Below are 15011 nucleotides of genomic sequence, written 5' to 3'. Positions count from 1 at the left end.
CAACCAATCCCGGGCGTCAAGGAGGGGGCCGGGGGCGGGGCAGCGAGTCCCCTGGCAGCGGTGGCGGCCGGACAGGTGAGCGGCGGCGGTACAGGTGAGCGGGAGGGCGGCAGGCTCGGGCCCGGGGCCGGGGAGCAGAGCCCAACCGAACTGGGCAGGTGGGTCTGGGCATCGCCAAGGGGCCAGGCGCGGGAGGGGCGGCCGAGGGCCTGGCTCCCACGCCTCCCCGGACCCGGGGCCCCTGCTCGATCCCTGGGCCTCAGCTGGAGCGGGACCCGCCCAGGACTGGGGCCCCACCCTACCCGAGCCCGGGGTCCGAGCCCGGCGCCACCTGGAGCTCCCTTCCCGAGCAAGACTTGCAGGGCTTCCTGGACAGGGCCTGACTCCTACCCGCTGGGCCTGGGGTGCCCTCTTCTGGGGGCCTTCAGCCTGCTGTCAGCCAGAGAGCTGCGGGGCTCAGGCAGCCCTCCTGCCGAGACTTGACCTTGGGGCTGTAGGCCGACCCTGGGGGAGCCTTGGTGGTGCCCTGCATCACCTCCCGAGAGCTGGCAGGCTGCCTGACCCGGGCTGCACAGCCAGTGTCCTTCCTGTTGTTTGCAAGTTCTGAAAAGCTCCCAGCAGCTCCTCTGCGCTGCTGGCTCAGGTTCTAGACAGGAAGTCCAGGCCCACAGGATGTCTGGTGTCCAGGAAGGTAGCCCTGAAGGCCTCGGAGGCCATCTGCTCAGTGGACGGAAGACAGGCCCTGAGAGAGGGGAGGGGCGTGCCGGAAGTCTCTGGAGCACCGTCTTCCTGAGGCCAGGCACGACTGTCCCCCACACCTGAAGACAGGGTGAGCTCACCTCTGGGAGCTCCGCCCAGTGCCGGGGCCTCCAGGGCCTCAGCAACCACTAGGCCCCATCAGATGCTCCTGGCATCCTGGGTGGTGAGATGCTGCTGCGTCTCCAGGGACCGTCAGAGCCCACCCCCAGTGCCCGCCCTGGGCACCCAGGAGGGCAGAGGCTGGGTTGCTCTGTGGCACGCATTCAGCGTGTGGGCCCTTGAACGTTTATGGAGTGACTGCATGAATGTGAGCAGAATCCAGGGCAAGCCTCTGGCCTAGAGCACTTCCCGAAGGTTCCTTGGGGCTGGGGGAGGGCCTATGGCTATCCTCAGAGGGTAGGAGACCTTTGGCCAGCCGCCCTTCCCTGTGGCACCTGTACAGCTGCAGTAGGAGTGAAGACTGGTGTCTGTCAGGCCGTGCTGCCCTCGCAGTCTCTGCTGTGGGCCCAGACGCAGCAGTAAAGCTAGGAAGGGCCCAGCCCGGCTGGCCCCCCTTCCTGGCCCTCCACCTCGCTCTACTGTCTCTTTTTTCATAGCACTTATCTTTTTTTTACCTACCATGTTGGACTTTCCTGGCTTTCTCCAAGAATAACGCCCTGATAGGCGGGGATGTTTGTCTCATAGGGCATCCACCCTGGAAGGGTGCTTGGCTCTGGGCAGAGACTCAGCAGATATTTCTCCAGCTGGTAAAAACACACACGCTCTGGTGAGAGAGACAAACGATGAACAAGCAAGAAAACATGAGTGGAGATGTCTGCCGTAGGTCAGATAGAGCAGAGTGGTTTGACCAGGCTGAGTGACCGGGGGGCCGTGCTAAGATCTGTGGACGAGTGTTCCAGGCCCAGGGCACGGCAGCACCAGGTCATTGTGTCCGAGCATGTGGCCCGGGCAGAGTGAAGTAGGCTCCCGGGGAGAAGGGGCTGCCCGGGGATGGGGCCCACGGTGGGCTTTCAGTTGCTTTGTGACTGCTCTTCCCGCCACCCTGAAATAGTGACCCAGGAAGGGAGCTGACTCACAGGGAGACAGCCCGCCAGCCTGACTTCCCGTGTGTTTCAGTACGAACTGCGAAATGGATGGCTTGGAGCCGGACTTCAACCTGAAAGTCGTCTTAGTCAGTTTCAAGCAGTGTCTCAATGAGAGGGAGGAGGTGCTGCTGGACCACTACCTCGCCGGCTGGAGGGGGCTGGTCAGGTACCTTCGGGGGGCACTGCCTTGTGGGGTCCCCACACTTCCCACGTGCTGTGCTAGGCGCTGTGCACACCCAGCTTCCGCCCGCTTGGGGCTGGTCAGCCGTTCTCACACACAACTTGGCCGGCAGCACCGAGCCTTCCTACCCCTGCCTGCAGGGGGACGTGTGCCCCAGGAGGTCGGGGGCGGTCTCCCCTGCACCTGGGCTGAACTCCTACTTCCCCTCGAGCAGGTTCCTGAACAGCCTGGGAGCCATCTTCTCCTTCATCTCTAAGGATGTCACCACGAAGCTGCAGATCATGGAGCATCTGCGCAGCGGCCCCCAGCGGGAGCACTACAGCAGTCTGCAGTCCATGGTGGCCTACGAGGTGGGCAACCAGCTGGTGGACCTGGAGCGGCGCTCCCGCCACCCTGACTCGGGCTGCCGGACGGTGCTTCGGCTGCACCGTGCCCTGCGCTGGCTGCAGCTCTTCCTAGAAGGCCTGCGCACCAGCCCCGAGGATGCCCGCACGGCCGTCCTCTGCACGGACTCCTACAACGCCTCTCTGGCGGCCTACCACCCCTGGATCATCCGCCGGGCTGTCACTGTGGCCTTCTGTACGTTGCCCACACGCCAGGTCTTCCTGGAGGCCATGAATGTGGGGTCCCCGGAGCAGGCTGTGGAGATGCTGGGCGAGGCCCTGCCCTTCATCGAGCATGTCTACAATGTCTCCCAGAAACTCTACGCTGAGCATTCCCTGCTGGATCTGCCCTAGGGGCCAGCGGGCCAGGTGGGGCAGGTTTCCCCTGCAGAGCTGGGCTGGGGCAGCCAGCACCCACCAGTCCCACCATGGAGATCTGTGAGTGCCCCAGGAATGGGAAGAACACTCTCCTCTGCCAGCCAAGCCCGATCAGAGCCACGGGCACAGCACGGCCCTCTCGGGCTGTGCTTCTGGCCTGTGGCCTGTGGGCCCTGGCAATCTGCTCTGCCCTTATCACCTTGCTCTGCCCAGGGACATCTTTGCTTTACCCTCAGCTGAGTTACATATGTGTCCAATCAGGCCTCACCCAGACGGTGAGGTGCAGAAGGCAGGGCGGGGAAGGGGCAGGATCAGCATTCATGGAAAAGCCGGAGAAGCTGCCCGCTGCCTATGAGCCAAGTCGTGAAATGGGGCCAAGTCACAGGTCCCTGTGGCACAGAGACTTCATCCTGCTTGCCAGCAAGCACATTCAGCAGGTGCTTGTCCATCCCTGGCCCACCTCGGTGTCCGTACCCAGGTATCCCCGGGCCCTTCCACCCAGGCTGACCATCCCCAGGACAGGGATAGAACCCTTGGGCAGCCCTTGGCAGTGTAGGCTCTCTCCCTGTCCCTCACGTCCTTACTAGCCAGGGGCCCACATGTCCTTGACAGCAACAGCCAGGAGCTGAAGCCCTGAGCGGAGGCCTGCCCTGCCTCTCTGCACTCTCATCAGCTGCCCCCCCGCGGCCACGCTCTCAGTCGGGTGCCCCCCCGCCCAGGGAGCTGCCTGCGAGTGTGTGCAGCCCAGCCCAGAGCTCTACGGAGCCCACAGCTCTGCCGGTCCAGGGCTAGCCTCTCCCTCCCCGCCACCCAGGGAGAGGCCGTTCCCTCCTGCCTGTCCCTTACTGCCCCAGCCCCACAGAGCTCAGGAGACCCAGGATGAGATGGCACATGGAGAGAGCCTGGACCAGATGCCCAGCTGACAGGCCAGCCGTCACCCAGCACGTGGGGGCCTGGCCTGTCCTACTGGCTCTTCACTGTGAGCTCAGGCCCCTCGATGCCAAGGGGACCGTATCCACTGTGCAGCAGATGTGCATACGTGTCAGCTTGCAGAGACCCTGTGAATGTGTAACTGTTTTTCCAACATCAATAAATGCCACTGACAGAGCAGGCAGTGCACTCCGGGGGGGGGGCAGTATTTTGTGTGTCAGGCCGCTGCTTACTGGAGGGAGGAGGGGCGTGACCCCATGGGGCTGAGGCCCTACTGCCAGGCTCACAGGGCAGTGTCACCCACGGGGCAGGTGGCCTGTCCCAGCCAGCATGAGGCAGGGGGATGCTGCCTGTGTGTGCTTGTGTGGCCTTTAGCTTGGTCCCCTGAACCCCCACCAAGGTCCATGTCATTGTCCCCACATTGTAGGTGAGAAGACAGAGTTACCCAAGGGGCTGGGTTGGAAGGGCAGGTCTGAGGCCAAGCACACAGGCTGTAGGCAGGAGAACGACCTGCAGAGCCTGTGCAGGGGAGCTGCTCAGCCACAGCAGTGTTGGGACAGCAGGAGGGTACGTGTCAGGCAGCGTGCTCTTGGACACCCCAATGTCAGACCCAAATAGCAGTGTCCAATGCCAGGTCCCCTCCGCCGCCTCCAGGCCTGCCGCTTCGCCCGGTCCCGCAGGGGCCGCAGCCAGCCCGCCTGCCGTCCATCCTGCGGCTGGAGATGACCGTGAGGGCCGCACACGTGTGCGCCCAGGTGCACGCAGACGTACAGGGCCCCGCGGCACAGGTGTCCTACGTGTGTGTGGTGTGTGCAGGTGCAGCGTGTCGAGTGTGTGCTGCACACGTATGTGCGTGCCCCGAGCGTGCCACGCAGCTTGGTCCCTCCCCACAGGCGGCAGAGATCAGACCCCAGACCACCTCCTATAAACATCTGCCAGCGTTAAGACCACCCAGAGCTCCTACTCCCCTCCAGGGGCATCGGTAGCCTCCCCCAGTTCCTCTGGGTGCCTACTGGGCACCCCCACACCTGAGCCCCGTGTCAGGTCCCCGGGGCACCCAGAGGCTAAGTAGGAACTGCTGCTGGCACATCTTTCGGGGCTCGCCCGCACACACCTGGTGCTGACCCAGCTTCAGAGGCCCATTTGGTTGTAGCCTTTCCTCCCTGCACGCCCAGCTGTGCCCTCTGTCCCCAGAGGGAGGCACCTGCTGGGTCAAGAGCCCAGGCAGGGTGTGGGCAGAACCAGCCTCAGGGTCCCTGAAGTTTCTAGGCAACAGCCCAGCCCTGTTCTCAGACAAGCTGGGAGGCCACAGCCCCCACCCTGGGGCCCTCCCCACCCCAGCCACAGGATGGAGAGCAGGCGGGCTGGCTGGCCGCTGTCCTCCTGGCTGGTCTGCCCCCCGAGCCTGCAGGTGGAGCCACCCCTGCGGCCCACCCCTCACCCCTAACCCCCGGCTACTAAGAGTCCTCCCCAGGGCTGGAAGAGGTGTTTCTGTACCTACTCCTCGGGGCGCTGGCACCTCCCCCAGGCAGCTAGAGACCCCAGGGCCCTCTGGCGGAGAAGTCCTGAGTGTCCCTCCTCCTTTCCAGGAATGGGGTGGGTGCAAAGGGGCTTGGGCACAGGCAGGTAACAAGATCATGGTCAGTGGTTGCTCAGAGCCCGCCTGCCCAGGTCACTCAGCCAGAGAGCCTGTGGGTGGGTGACATCAGGATAAAAGAGTCCAAGGAGCACAAACCTACAGGGCCCAGGAAAGCAAGGGTGTCCCCAGGGGCCCCTGGGCTTGGCAGATGAGGACAGGTGAGGATTTTGCTAAGCAAATCCTCTGCCCTCCCCTGACCCAAGTCATCATATCAGGGCCCCCCCCCCCCGGTTCTCTCATTTGCCATCCCTGCTGGAAGCTGCCACCTGCCATGCCAGGCCTGACTCTCCCGGGCCTCATGGCTCTCTCGGGCCTCGGAGCAGGCACCCCACTGTGCTTATCCCAGCAGCTCAGGATGCAAGGGGACTATGTGCTGGGCGGGCTCTTCCCCCTGGGCACGGCCGAGGATGCAGGTCTCGGCGACAGGACTCAACCCAGCGCCACCGTGTGCACCAGGTAGGAATGCCGTGTGCACCAGGTGGGGAGTGAGGGGTGACGAGGGTGGAGGTGGCTCAGGTCCGCGGTGCTCCTGAGTGGGGACGAGGTGTCGGCACCCGCAGCCCTGTGTGGCCCCAGGTTCTCGTCCCTTGGCCTGCTCTGGGTGCTGGCCATGAAGATGGCTGTGGAGGAGATCAACAACGGGTCTGCCCTGCTGCCGGGGCTGCACCTGGGCTACGACCCCTTTGGCACGTGTTCAGAGCCCGTGGTGGCCATGGAGCCCAGCCTCATGTTCATGGCCAGAGCGGGCAGCTGCGACGTTGCCGCCCACTGCAATTACATGCAGTACCAGCCCCGTGTGCTGGCTGTCACCGGACCCCACTCACCCGAGCGCGCCCTCGTCCCCGGCAAGTTCTTCAGCTTCTTCCTCAGGCCGCAGGTGCGCCCCCCACCCACCCCCACTGGCCCTGCCCGCAGGAGCCCCGCATCAGGAGCTGCCTCCCGGTCACTGCAGGTCAGCTACGGTGCCGGCACTGACCGGCTGAGCAACCGGGAGATCTTCCCGTCCTTCTTCCGCACGGTGCCCAGCGACCGCGTGCAGGCGGTGGTGACGGTGGAGCTGCTGCAGGAGCTCGGCTGGAACTGGGTGGCCGCCGTGGCAGTGATGAGGACGGCCGGCAGGGCCTGAGCCTCTTCTCCAGCCTGGCCAGCACCAGGGGCATCTGCACTGCGCACGCGGGCAGCCTGCGGCTGGGCACCATCCAGGACCTGCTGCACCAGGTGAGCCAGAGCAGAGTGCGGGTGGTGGTGCTGTTCTCTGCCCATGCCGCCCGCACCCTCCAGCTACAGGCTCTCGCCCAAGGTGTGGGTGGCCAGTGAGGCCTGGCTGACCTCGGACCTGGTCATGACACTGCCCGGCATGGCTGAGGTGGGCACCGTGCTCGGCTTCCTACAGCAGGGCGCCCCGATGCCCGAGTCCCCATCCTACGTGTGGACCCGCCTGGCCCTGGCTGCCGACCCCGCCTTCTGCGCCTCCTGGACGCTGAACAGCCGGGCCTGGAGGAGCACGTGGTGGGGCCACGCTGCCCCCAGTGTGACCACATCACGCTGGAGAACATATCTGCGGGGCTGCTGCACCACCAGACCTTCGCTGCCCACGCGGCCGTGTACGCCGTGGCCCAGGCCCCCCACAACACGCTGCTCTGCAATGCCTCAGGCTGCCCCCGCAGGAGCCTGTGCAGCCCTGGCAGGTGAGGGCGGGGAGCCCCCGGCACTCCCGAGAAGGAGCTTCAGCGGGGAGTGTGCGCTGGAGGCAGTTACTGGCCCAGCGCCCCCGACTGGCTCCAACCCACCCACCAGCTCCTGGAGAACATGTACAACACGAGCTTCCGCGCTCGCGGCCTGGAGCTGTGGTTCGATACCAGCGGGAACGTGAACATGGACTATGACCTGAAACTGTGGGTGTGGCAGGACCCGACGCCCAAGCTGCACACTGTAGGAGCCTTCGATGGCCGCTGGAGCTCTGGCAGTCCCAGCTGTCCTGGCACACGGCTGGGGACCAGGTGAGCCCCAGCTGTGCTCCCCCCGGCCACGAACAAGTTCTGGTTCTGCCGGGGCAGGGGCTGCGGGGGGGACCATCCCCAGGTCTGGGCAGTGCACCCGGCTGAGCACAACCTGAGCCCCAAGGCCCCGTGCCAGGCACCCGTGTCCCAGGGCTCCCGGCAGTGCCGGAAGGGCCAGGTGTGCCGAGTGAAGGGCTTCCACTCCTGCTGTTACGACTGCGTGGGCTGCAAGGCCGGCAGCTACCAGCGCAGCCCAGGTGAGCCCCTCTCCCAGGCCTGCACGAGTTGAGGACGGGGGGGCGGGCAGAGACCCACGGGGCCTCGTGTCCCGGCTCCAAGGCCAACTCTGAGGCCAGAGCAAGTGGGGGGCAGTGAGGCCGAGGAGCCCGTGCCCCCCCCCCAGGGTCCCCTCTTTGCTCCCACACCATAGATGACCTCCTCTGCACCCAGTGTGACCAGGACCAGTGATCCCCAGACCGGAGCACACGCTGCTTCCCCCGCAGGCCCACGATCCTGGCGTGGGGGGAGCCAGCGTGCTGGTACTGCTTATACTGCTGGGCCTGGCGCTGGGCCTGGCGCTGGCGGCCCTGGGGCTCTTCATCTGGTACTGGGACAGCCCGCTGGTTCAGGCCTCAGGCGGGCCACGGGCCTGCTTTGGCCTGGCCTGCCTGGGCCTCGTCTGCCTCAGCGTCCTCCTGTTCCCCGGCCAGCTGCCTGTCCTAGCAGCCCCTGCTCCACCTTCCTCGCTGGCTGCCTGAGCACATTCTTCCTGCAGGCGGCCCAGATATTTGTGGGTTCGGAGCTGCCACCCAGCTGGGCAGAGCAGCTGCGTGGCTGCCTGCAGGGGCCCCGGGCCTGGCTGGTGGTGCTGCTCGCTCTGCTGGCGGAAGCGGCACTGTGTACCTGGTACCTGGCGGTCTTCCCGCCGGAGGTGGTGACGGACTGGTGGGTGCTGCCCACACGGCGCTGGTGCATGCCGCGTGCGCTCCTGGATCAGCTTTGGCCTGGCGCATGCCAATGCCACGCTGGCCCTCCTCTGCTTCCTGGGCACTTTCTTGGTGCAGAGCCGGCCAGACTACTGCAACGGCGCCCGCGGCCTCACTTTTGCCATGCTGGCCTACTTCGTCACCTGGATCTCCTTTGTGCCCCTCTTTGCCAATGTGCACGTGGCCCACCAGCCCACTGTGCAGATGGGCACCATCCTCCTCTGCGCCCTGGGCATCCTGGCCACCTTCCACCTGCCCAAGTGCTACCTGCTGTTGCGGCGGCTGGAGCTCAACACCCCTGAGTTCTTCCTGGGAGATGATGCTGGAGGGCGGGGCAGCAGTGGTACCGGGGGGAAGGAGACTCGGGGCAAAAACAAGTGACCCCTGACCCAGTGACCTCACCCAGTGAACCCAGACTTAGTTGAGATTCCCCCAAACCAAGTTCCTATGAAGCAACCCCCAGACTGTACCCCAGCTGCTGAGACCACCCCAGCTGTGGATCCTGACTGCAGGCTGACTGCTGACCTTGACACCACAGTGATCCTCAGGCCTGCAGCATTCACAAAGGGCCTCACACCCACCTGGGGCCTGAGAGCAGCTCTGTATCTGTCCTAGCCAAGCCTTGGCCAGGGCCAACCCAGGTGATCCAGCCCCACTGTTCCAGAAAGAGGCCCATAAAAAGGTTCCTTGGGGCTCCTGTAGCTCCTGCCGAGAGCTCAGGAAAGCCCCCAGTCAGCTCACTTGAAGTCCAAGCTGGGCATTACTTGCCTGGCCAGGCCCAGCCTGGAGCCTCCAGCCCGCACCCCATCCAAGCATCACAGGGAAGGGAGGTTGGCGGGTGATGGGAGCTGTTCTGACCCCTTTGCAGGGACATGTGACTGATCGTGGGCCCCAGAGTGGGACGGGAATGATGAGCAGAGCACAGGCCTCCTTGCGGGGGGGGGGGGGGGGGGGGGATGGGGCGCACACCCAACCTCCTCCTCTCTCCGTGGCCGGGCCCGAGCGCGTAAAATGGGGTCAGATGGCCACCAGCACCGTGGACAGAGTCCTGGGGGTCAGCACCAAGGCCAGCATCCACAGCCAAAACCCCTGGAGCCAGGAGCTAGCACCACGGACAGAGGACCAGCCGCCAAGGACCCCGCCAGCAACCAGCACGGGGGACAGAGCCTGGCGCTGACCAGGGACCCAGAGGACAGCCGCACCCCAGCCTTCTAAGGTACCCGGCAGAAGAGAAGAGACACAGGCCACACATCAGTCCCATAAAATTAAATGCTTTTTAGTCTTTAAAATAGCATTTACACAGAAGCAGCTCTATTAACTATCTGGACGGACACTCCGACTTGATACATATCTACAGCGCAGATGTGTGCAGGCCAGAGACGCCAGGAAGGAAGCGGCGTGAGTGGGTGGGCAGTCACCCGAGGACAGCAAGGAGGGGTGGGCTGGCTACCCCCTCTTCCCCACGCCCTGCCCCTGCAGCAGCTGTGTGCACCCGGGCCCCTTGCCCCTTGTCACATCCCCACCACCACCAGCTGAAGCACGTCCCCTCCCATCTTCCCCTCACCAACCCTTCCCACTTTCCGACAGGACCTGTGTCCCTGCATTAAGTCTGAGACCCGGTGGGGGGTGGGGGGCAGCTGACCTGGCCACCACCTCCCCCAGAGCACACAAGGCCAGGCAATAAATAAATAAATTAGATCCCTACCCCGGACGTCCACAGAGGGGCCTGGGGGCTCCGATTCCCCCTTCGGGAAGGGCCAACCCAGCCCAGGCAAGAGTGGTGGGGCCTATGACTTGGGCCAACAGGGGGCCCAGGCCCAGCAGCCTCTTCTCAGCTTAGTCTGGGGCCCTGTGCACAGCTCTGTAGGCACGTGGGGGTCCCTGAGGCACACCCCAAGGGCACAGGGTCTGCACGGACACAAGCTGCTCCAGACAGGAATGGACGGACTGCCAAACTGAGACCACGGTGGCCTGGGCTGCCCTCAGCTGCTCGCCCAGCCCGCTCCCGCTCTCCATCCAGGCCCGTGCCCCGACACGACCCCTCGTGTGCAGGCAAGCACAGGCTCGCTTGACCCAGGACAGCCACCAGTAAGGCAAGCCCACAGAAGCCCCAGAGGCGGTGCCCTCCTGCAGGAGCGGGTAGGACCACCGGCTCCCCCACTGTGGGGCCGAGCTGAAGGCACTCTCTCCTCAGTCACATGATGTCAACGAAAAACTCACAGGGGTTCCCCATGGCCTTCTGGAAGGACTGGCGGCTGCCTGTCAGCTCTGGGGGGACAGCGGCCAGCTCCCGGACGGGCGGCCCCCCCGGCGGTCCCCCCCCCACCGAGTACGCCTTTGCTAAGGGATACGATGGGGGGAGCCCCGGGGCGGCCACCGAGCCCCGGCTGAGCTGACTAGCTGGACGATCCCGACAGCCGCTGCCCCCAACCCCGCCCGGCGCCGTGTGGTCTGACTCGCTGCCGCTGCCCCCGGCTCCAGCCGCCCGGCGCTCCTTCTCACGGCCCAGTGCCCGCCGGCTGCTCCCGCCGGCGCTCTGGGTGGACCCACTGCTTTTGCTTCCTGGAGTCAAGGACAGGGAGAGGAATGAGATGGTCAGTGTCAGGCCACGTCACTTCCAGGACGACCAGCCATTGCCAGGGCAACCAGGGGCAGAACCTGGTAGTCTCAAGCAGGGCGGGTGTGGGGGGGGGGCAGCCATGCAGACAGGAGAGCAGGGCTGGCCCCACTCCGAGAAGCGAGAACAGCTGCAGCAGGCCGGGGGGCGGGGGCGGGCAGTGGCAGGCAGGCAGGGACACTCTGGGGCCAGCTCAGTGCCCCCCATCTCACCCCAATGCCTGATCTTGCAGCTGAGAGCCTGACGCACAAGTGAGGCCCTGTGTGCTCGGTGCTCCCGTCGGCCATCCTGGGCATCCCCCCCACCCCCAAGACCCACCTTCCGTCCAGCCCCAAGGCCCTGGCCAGCTACTCAGCTCAGCCCCTGTCCTGGGCTCCCAGGAAGAGCGGGGAGCCTGAGAAGGCCAGCTGGCTGGGAACATGCCGAGAGGGACGCCGGGCAGGACCCTGGCTTACCGGCCCGGAGGGTCCACTCCGCTAGTCCTTCAGTCTAAGGCTTGCTCAGCACAAAGCAAGGGATAGCACGAGTTACACAGCAGGCCCGGCCCGGACACCCATTCCCACCTACGGCGCACGCGGCCACCAGCTGGGCCTGTCCAGGGTCCACAGGCGCCCAGCAACAGCTTCCCCTGGGGCACCGCTGCCCTCTGACCTGCTCTCCTCTCTCTCCCATCCCTGTCTGGGTTCACTGGGCTAGCTGCCTGACCTCGGCCCCCTGGCCTCAGTGACACTGACAGCCTCAGGCCAGTCCTCCAAGTCCCCTCCTCAGGGACGCCCCTCGATCCTCCGGCTCAGCTCTCCACACATCCCAGGGTGGGTCCACAGCTGTGTGTGGGACTGTCCACCTCCAGCTCCCGGCCGGGCTGCAGGTGCTGGGGGCAGTGTCTGTCCTCCACCGTGGCCTGGGGCCTCTCTGCCATCTCCTGGCCTTTTGCTTCCGCTGCACCGGGAACACCAGCACCCCCCCCCCCCACACACACCCCGAAGTCTGCAGGGCTCTCCCCATCCCCCTGAACCACTCACCCCTTCCAGAAGGAGCTCACCCAGGGCCTCGACACAGAGCAGGGAGGAGCGCGTGGGGCAGAGGGGGTGGGCACACAGGGCAGAGCCAGGCGGCGGGGACAGCGGGGAGCTGGGCGCCCAGCAGGCTCTCACCTTCACTCTGCTGACTCCCAGCACTGCCGCTGCCATAGCTGAAGCCAGGGTCCTGGTATGCGGGTGGGAAGCAGGGCGGGGGGCCCGGGTACTGGTAGGGGTAGCCCTGACCCAGGGGCCAGGGGGCGGCCGGATGAGGCAGTGGGGCCAGCGTGTCCTGATCCGAGGCCCCACTGGAGCCGCTGTTGAGGTTCAGGGCTGCGAGATCTGGTGGGAGGGGAGGGTGGGTGAGGGCAGTGTGGGCAGGCCCTCTGGGGATCCCCGCCCCCCAGCCCCCACTCACTGCTGCACAGGTCCCCGAAGACGTAGTAGCACTGCTCCGAGAAGGTGATCTTGTTGACCGTGTGCCGCAAGAAGCCGCGCTTCAGCATGCTGCTGGCGTACTTGCGAGCCTCGCGCCTTTCCTTGAAGCCCTCCACGTGTGTGTACAGCCAGTCCACCACGTCCGCCCCTGGCCCGGAGCACGCATCAGGGCACAGAGCCCGGGGGGCGCACCCGCCCGCCCGGAGCCAGCCCGGCGGGCCCCTCACCAATGACGGCATTGGCGATGGTGATCTTGAGCCACATGCGGTCACGGATCTCCAGGCCCGAGTCTGGCAGCTGCATGACGCGCACCACGGCGCCCATGTCGCTCTTCACCGTCAGAGGTGCCTCCTCCAGCTCTGTAAGGCACAGCCCCCCCCCTCAGCCCTGCGCAGCCGAGGGCAGGGGGAGGCCTTGGGATGGGCTGCAGGCCCCACTGCGGCAGCCCAGCTGAGCCCAGGCTCCAGGTCGGGTCTGTGGTCCTGGAGCCCAGACCGTGAGGCCATCCGGTGACCGCAGGGTCCAATCCCACCACAGGATGGACCCTCACAGCGGCGGGGAGCAGGGGTGGGTCGGGGGGGGTTGAATCTTTGTCCCCTACCCCTGCAGATGCTTCATCAGGATCTTGGGCCCAAACCCAGGTGAGACCACCCCCACCCTGAGCCCCACAGGGAGAGGCCTCTTCCCCCCTCCCCGTCCGCCAGCTCAGGGCTGTTAGTCGTGTTAGCCGCAGGAAAGCCGGGTGGGGGTCACCCGCGTGCACTGCCTCTCCTCCCCAGGAGAGAGGGGCCCCAGGGCTGGCCTGGCCCGTCTAGGCAACTTTCAGTCCCAGCACACAGACAGCCGGCTGGAAGGAGGGTGTGCGTGAGGGCAGACACGTGTGTTGGTGCTGGGTCCGATGCACACATGTCAGCAGCGTCCATCCACGTGTGCGCGCTGGCCACACAGCCACACGAGTGCGACCGTGCGGGGCGGGCACTTCGGCCAGGCCCCTCGCCCTGGGGCCTCAGTTCCCTGCTCTCCTGAGCTGCCACTTACGTGGGGCGCCGGGCACGGAGCTGGTTAGTGAGGAGGAGCTGGTGCGCGTGATGCCGCTGGAGCAGGGGCTCGTACCGTAGTGGGGCAGGGCTCCAGTCAGCGCCGCCGTGTGGGACAGCCAGGCGGCAGGGTCGATGGGCCGCACCGGGTCAGCTGGGTGGCCGCCGGGTGGTAACGGATGGACGGACAAACAGACGGATGCATGGTAGCGCACGATGGAGCGCGGGGGCACAGAGGAAAGGACCTTCAGGCTGGGCGGGCGCCCTCAACCCCCCCCCCCAGGAGCCCTGCAGGGTCACTCACCCCTCGGGACGGTGAAGTAGCTCCGGGGGGTCGGGTCCCAGCATTTGGCTACCGTGAGGCTGATGGGCCTGTGGGGTGCAGCAGGTCACACGGGCGAGGCCCCATGGGGCCCCGCCCCATGCCGCCCACCCGCCATGCCTCACCCCGTCTGGGACACGATCTCCCGCAGCACCCGCACCGCGTCGTCATTGCTCATGTTCTCGAAGTTGACGTCATTCACCTGGGGGGCGAGGGGTTCAGCGCGGCGGGGCAGGGGTGCCGGCCCCTCGGCCCCCCAGTCCCTCCCCATAGCCCCGCACCTGCAGCAACATGTCGCCCGGCTCGATGCGCCCGTCGGCCGCCACGGCCCCGCCCTTCATGATGGAGCCGATGTAGATGCCGCCGTCCCCCCGCTCGTTGCTCTGGCCCACGATGCTGATGCCCAGGAAGTGGTGCCTCTCTGCAGGGGCGAGGGGTGAGCAGGTGCCTGCTGTGGGGGTGCACCCCACCCAGGGACCCCACACCCCACGGGGGACCCCAGTGAGGCCTCACCCATGTTGAGAGTGACGGTGATGATGTTCAGGGACATGGTGGAGTCCGTGATGCTGCTGAAGGAGGAAGCCTGCGGAGGGACGCGAGTGAGGGGACGGAGGCAGGGGCTTCACCGGGGCGGACCCCGCCCCACACCTGGCTACCCCCTACACCACCTACACGGTCCGCCTGCCGCATGCGCTGCTTCCGCCGCCGGCGCTTGTGTTTTCGGATGAGCCGGGAGGACGTGCTCTGCTCCGTGGAGCTGCTCAGTCTGGGGGGCATGAAGGTCAGGGGCCAGGCCAGAGGCTGCAGGGCTGCGGCAGGGTGGAGAGCAGGGCACCCCACCCCCCCCACACACACAAGACAGGGAGCGCACAGGATGGGCGTCGGGTGCTGTGGGACACAGAGCTGGGGTAGAGCTGGCTCAGGAGAAGGCTCGGCTCCGGGCGGAACACGGCCCTACGCACACGACACGTGCGAACCCCACAGCTGCGTGCAGCTGTGCTCAGCCAGAACGGAGACACGAACACCGAGGGAGCCAGCACGTGCGTGCACACGCCCGTGGACTCACAGCCCCCAACACCCGCACGCCCACGCGCACGTGCGTGCACACCTGTTACACGTGTATCGTACACACATCGGGATGTGAGCCCACGCACACCTGTAACATACCTGTGCACGCACCTCGGGGCACGCCCACGCGTACCTGTCACCCCTGCGCACGCCCACCCACGCGTACCTG

The 15011-nt window shown here is 66.0% G+C and overlaps 3 protein-coding genes across 4 annotated transcripts in view; 2 read left to right on the top strand and 1 right to left on the bottom strand.

Moving 5' to 3' along the window:
- The first annotated feature begins 33 nt into the window (after positions 1-33).
- CPTP (ceramide-1-phosphate transfer protein) lies at positions 34-3891 on the top strand. Of its 2 annotated transcripts, none has more exons than XM_032395703.1 (3): positions 34-75; positions 1876-2010; positions 2240-3891. In XM_032395703.1, exons 2-3 carry the CDS (start codon positions 1889-1891, stop codon positions 2760-2762), a joined length of 645 nt encoding a protein of 214 aa, XP_032251594.1. In that variant the 5' UTR covers positions 34-75; positions 1876-1888; the 3' UTR covers positions 2763-3891. The 2 variants fall into 2 exon arrangements, with proteins under 2 accessions (XP_032251594.1, XP_032251603.1); XM_032395712.1 differs by having other exon boundaries at positions 40-94.
- On the top strand, positions 3107-8766 carry TAS1R3 (taste 1 receptor member 3). The gene is given in 18 exon segments (XM_032415317.1): positions 3107-3223; positions 4397-4522; positions 5615-5811; positions 5932-6232; positions 6308-6449; positions 6452-6632; positions 6634-6824; positions 6827-7018; positions 7021-7043; positions 7153-7306; positions 7309-7355; positions 7492-7612; positions 7786-7884; positions 7887-8064; positions 8066-8098; positions 8100-8327; positions 8329-8678; positions 8681-8766. Coding segments are annotated over 18 exon segments (2766 nt in total).
- Positions 8767-9596: 830 nt separating this feature from the next.
- DVL1 (dishevelled segment polarity protein 1) overlaps positions 9597-15011 on the bottom strand; it is an 11406-nt gene continuing 5991 nt past the window's right edge. The window contains 10 exon segments of the mRNA XM_032395636.1: positions 9597-10903; positions 12113-12319; positions 12396-12563; positions 12643-12774; positions 13529-13606; positions 13757-13824; positions 13900-13976; positions 14056-14195; positions 14288-14357; positions 14447-14540. Of these exon segments, the coding sequence (XP_032251527.1) occupies positions 10536-10903; positions 12113-12319; positions 12396-12563; positions 12643-12774; positions 13529-13606; positions 13757-13824; positions 13900-13976; positions 14056-14195; positions 14288-14357; positions 14447-14540 (1402 nt within the window). The 3' untranslated portion in view covers positions 9597-10535.

The sequence above is a fragment of the Phoca vitulina genome, unplaced genomic scaffold, assembly GCF_004348235.1.
Source record: "Phoca vitulina isolate PV1807 unplaced genomic scaffold, GSC_HSeal_1.0 scaffold2, whole genome shotgun sequence".
Lineage (NCBI taxonomy): Eukaryota > Metazoa > Chordata > Mammalia > Carnivora > Phocidae > Phoca > Phoca vitulina.
The sequence above is the reverse complement of the archived record's forward strand: the minus strand, read 5'-3'. Positions and strand labels throughout refer to the sequence as shown.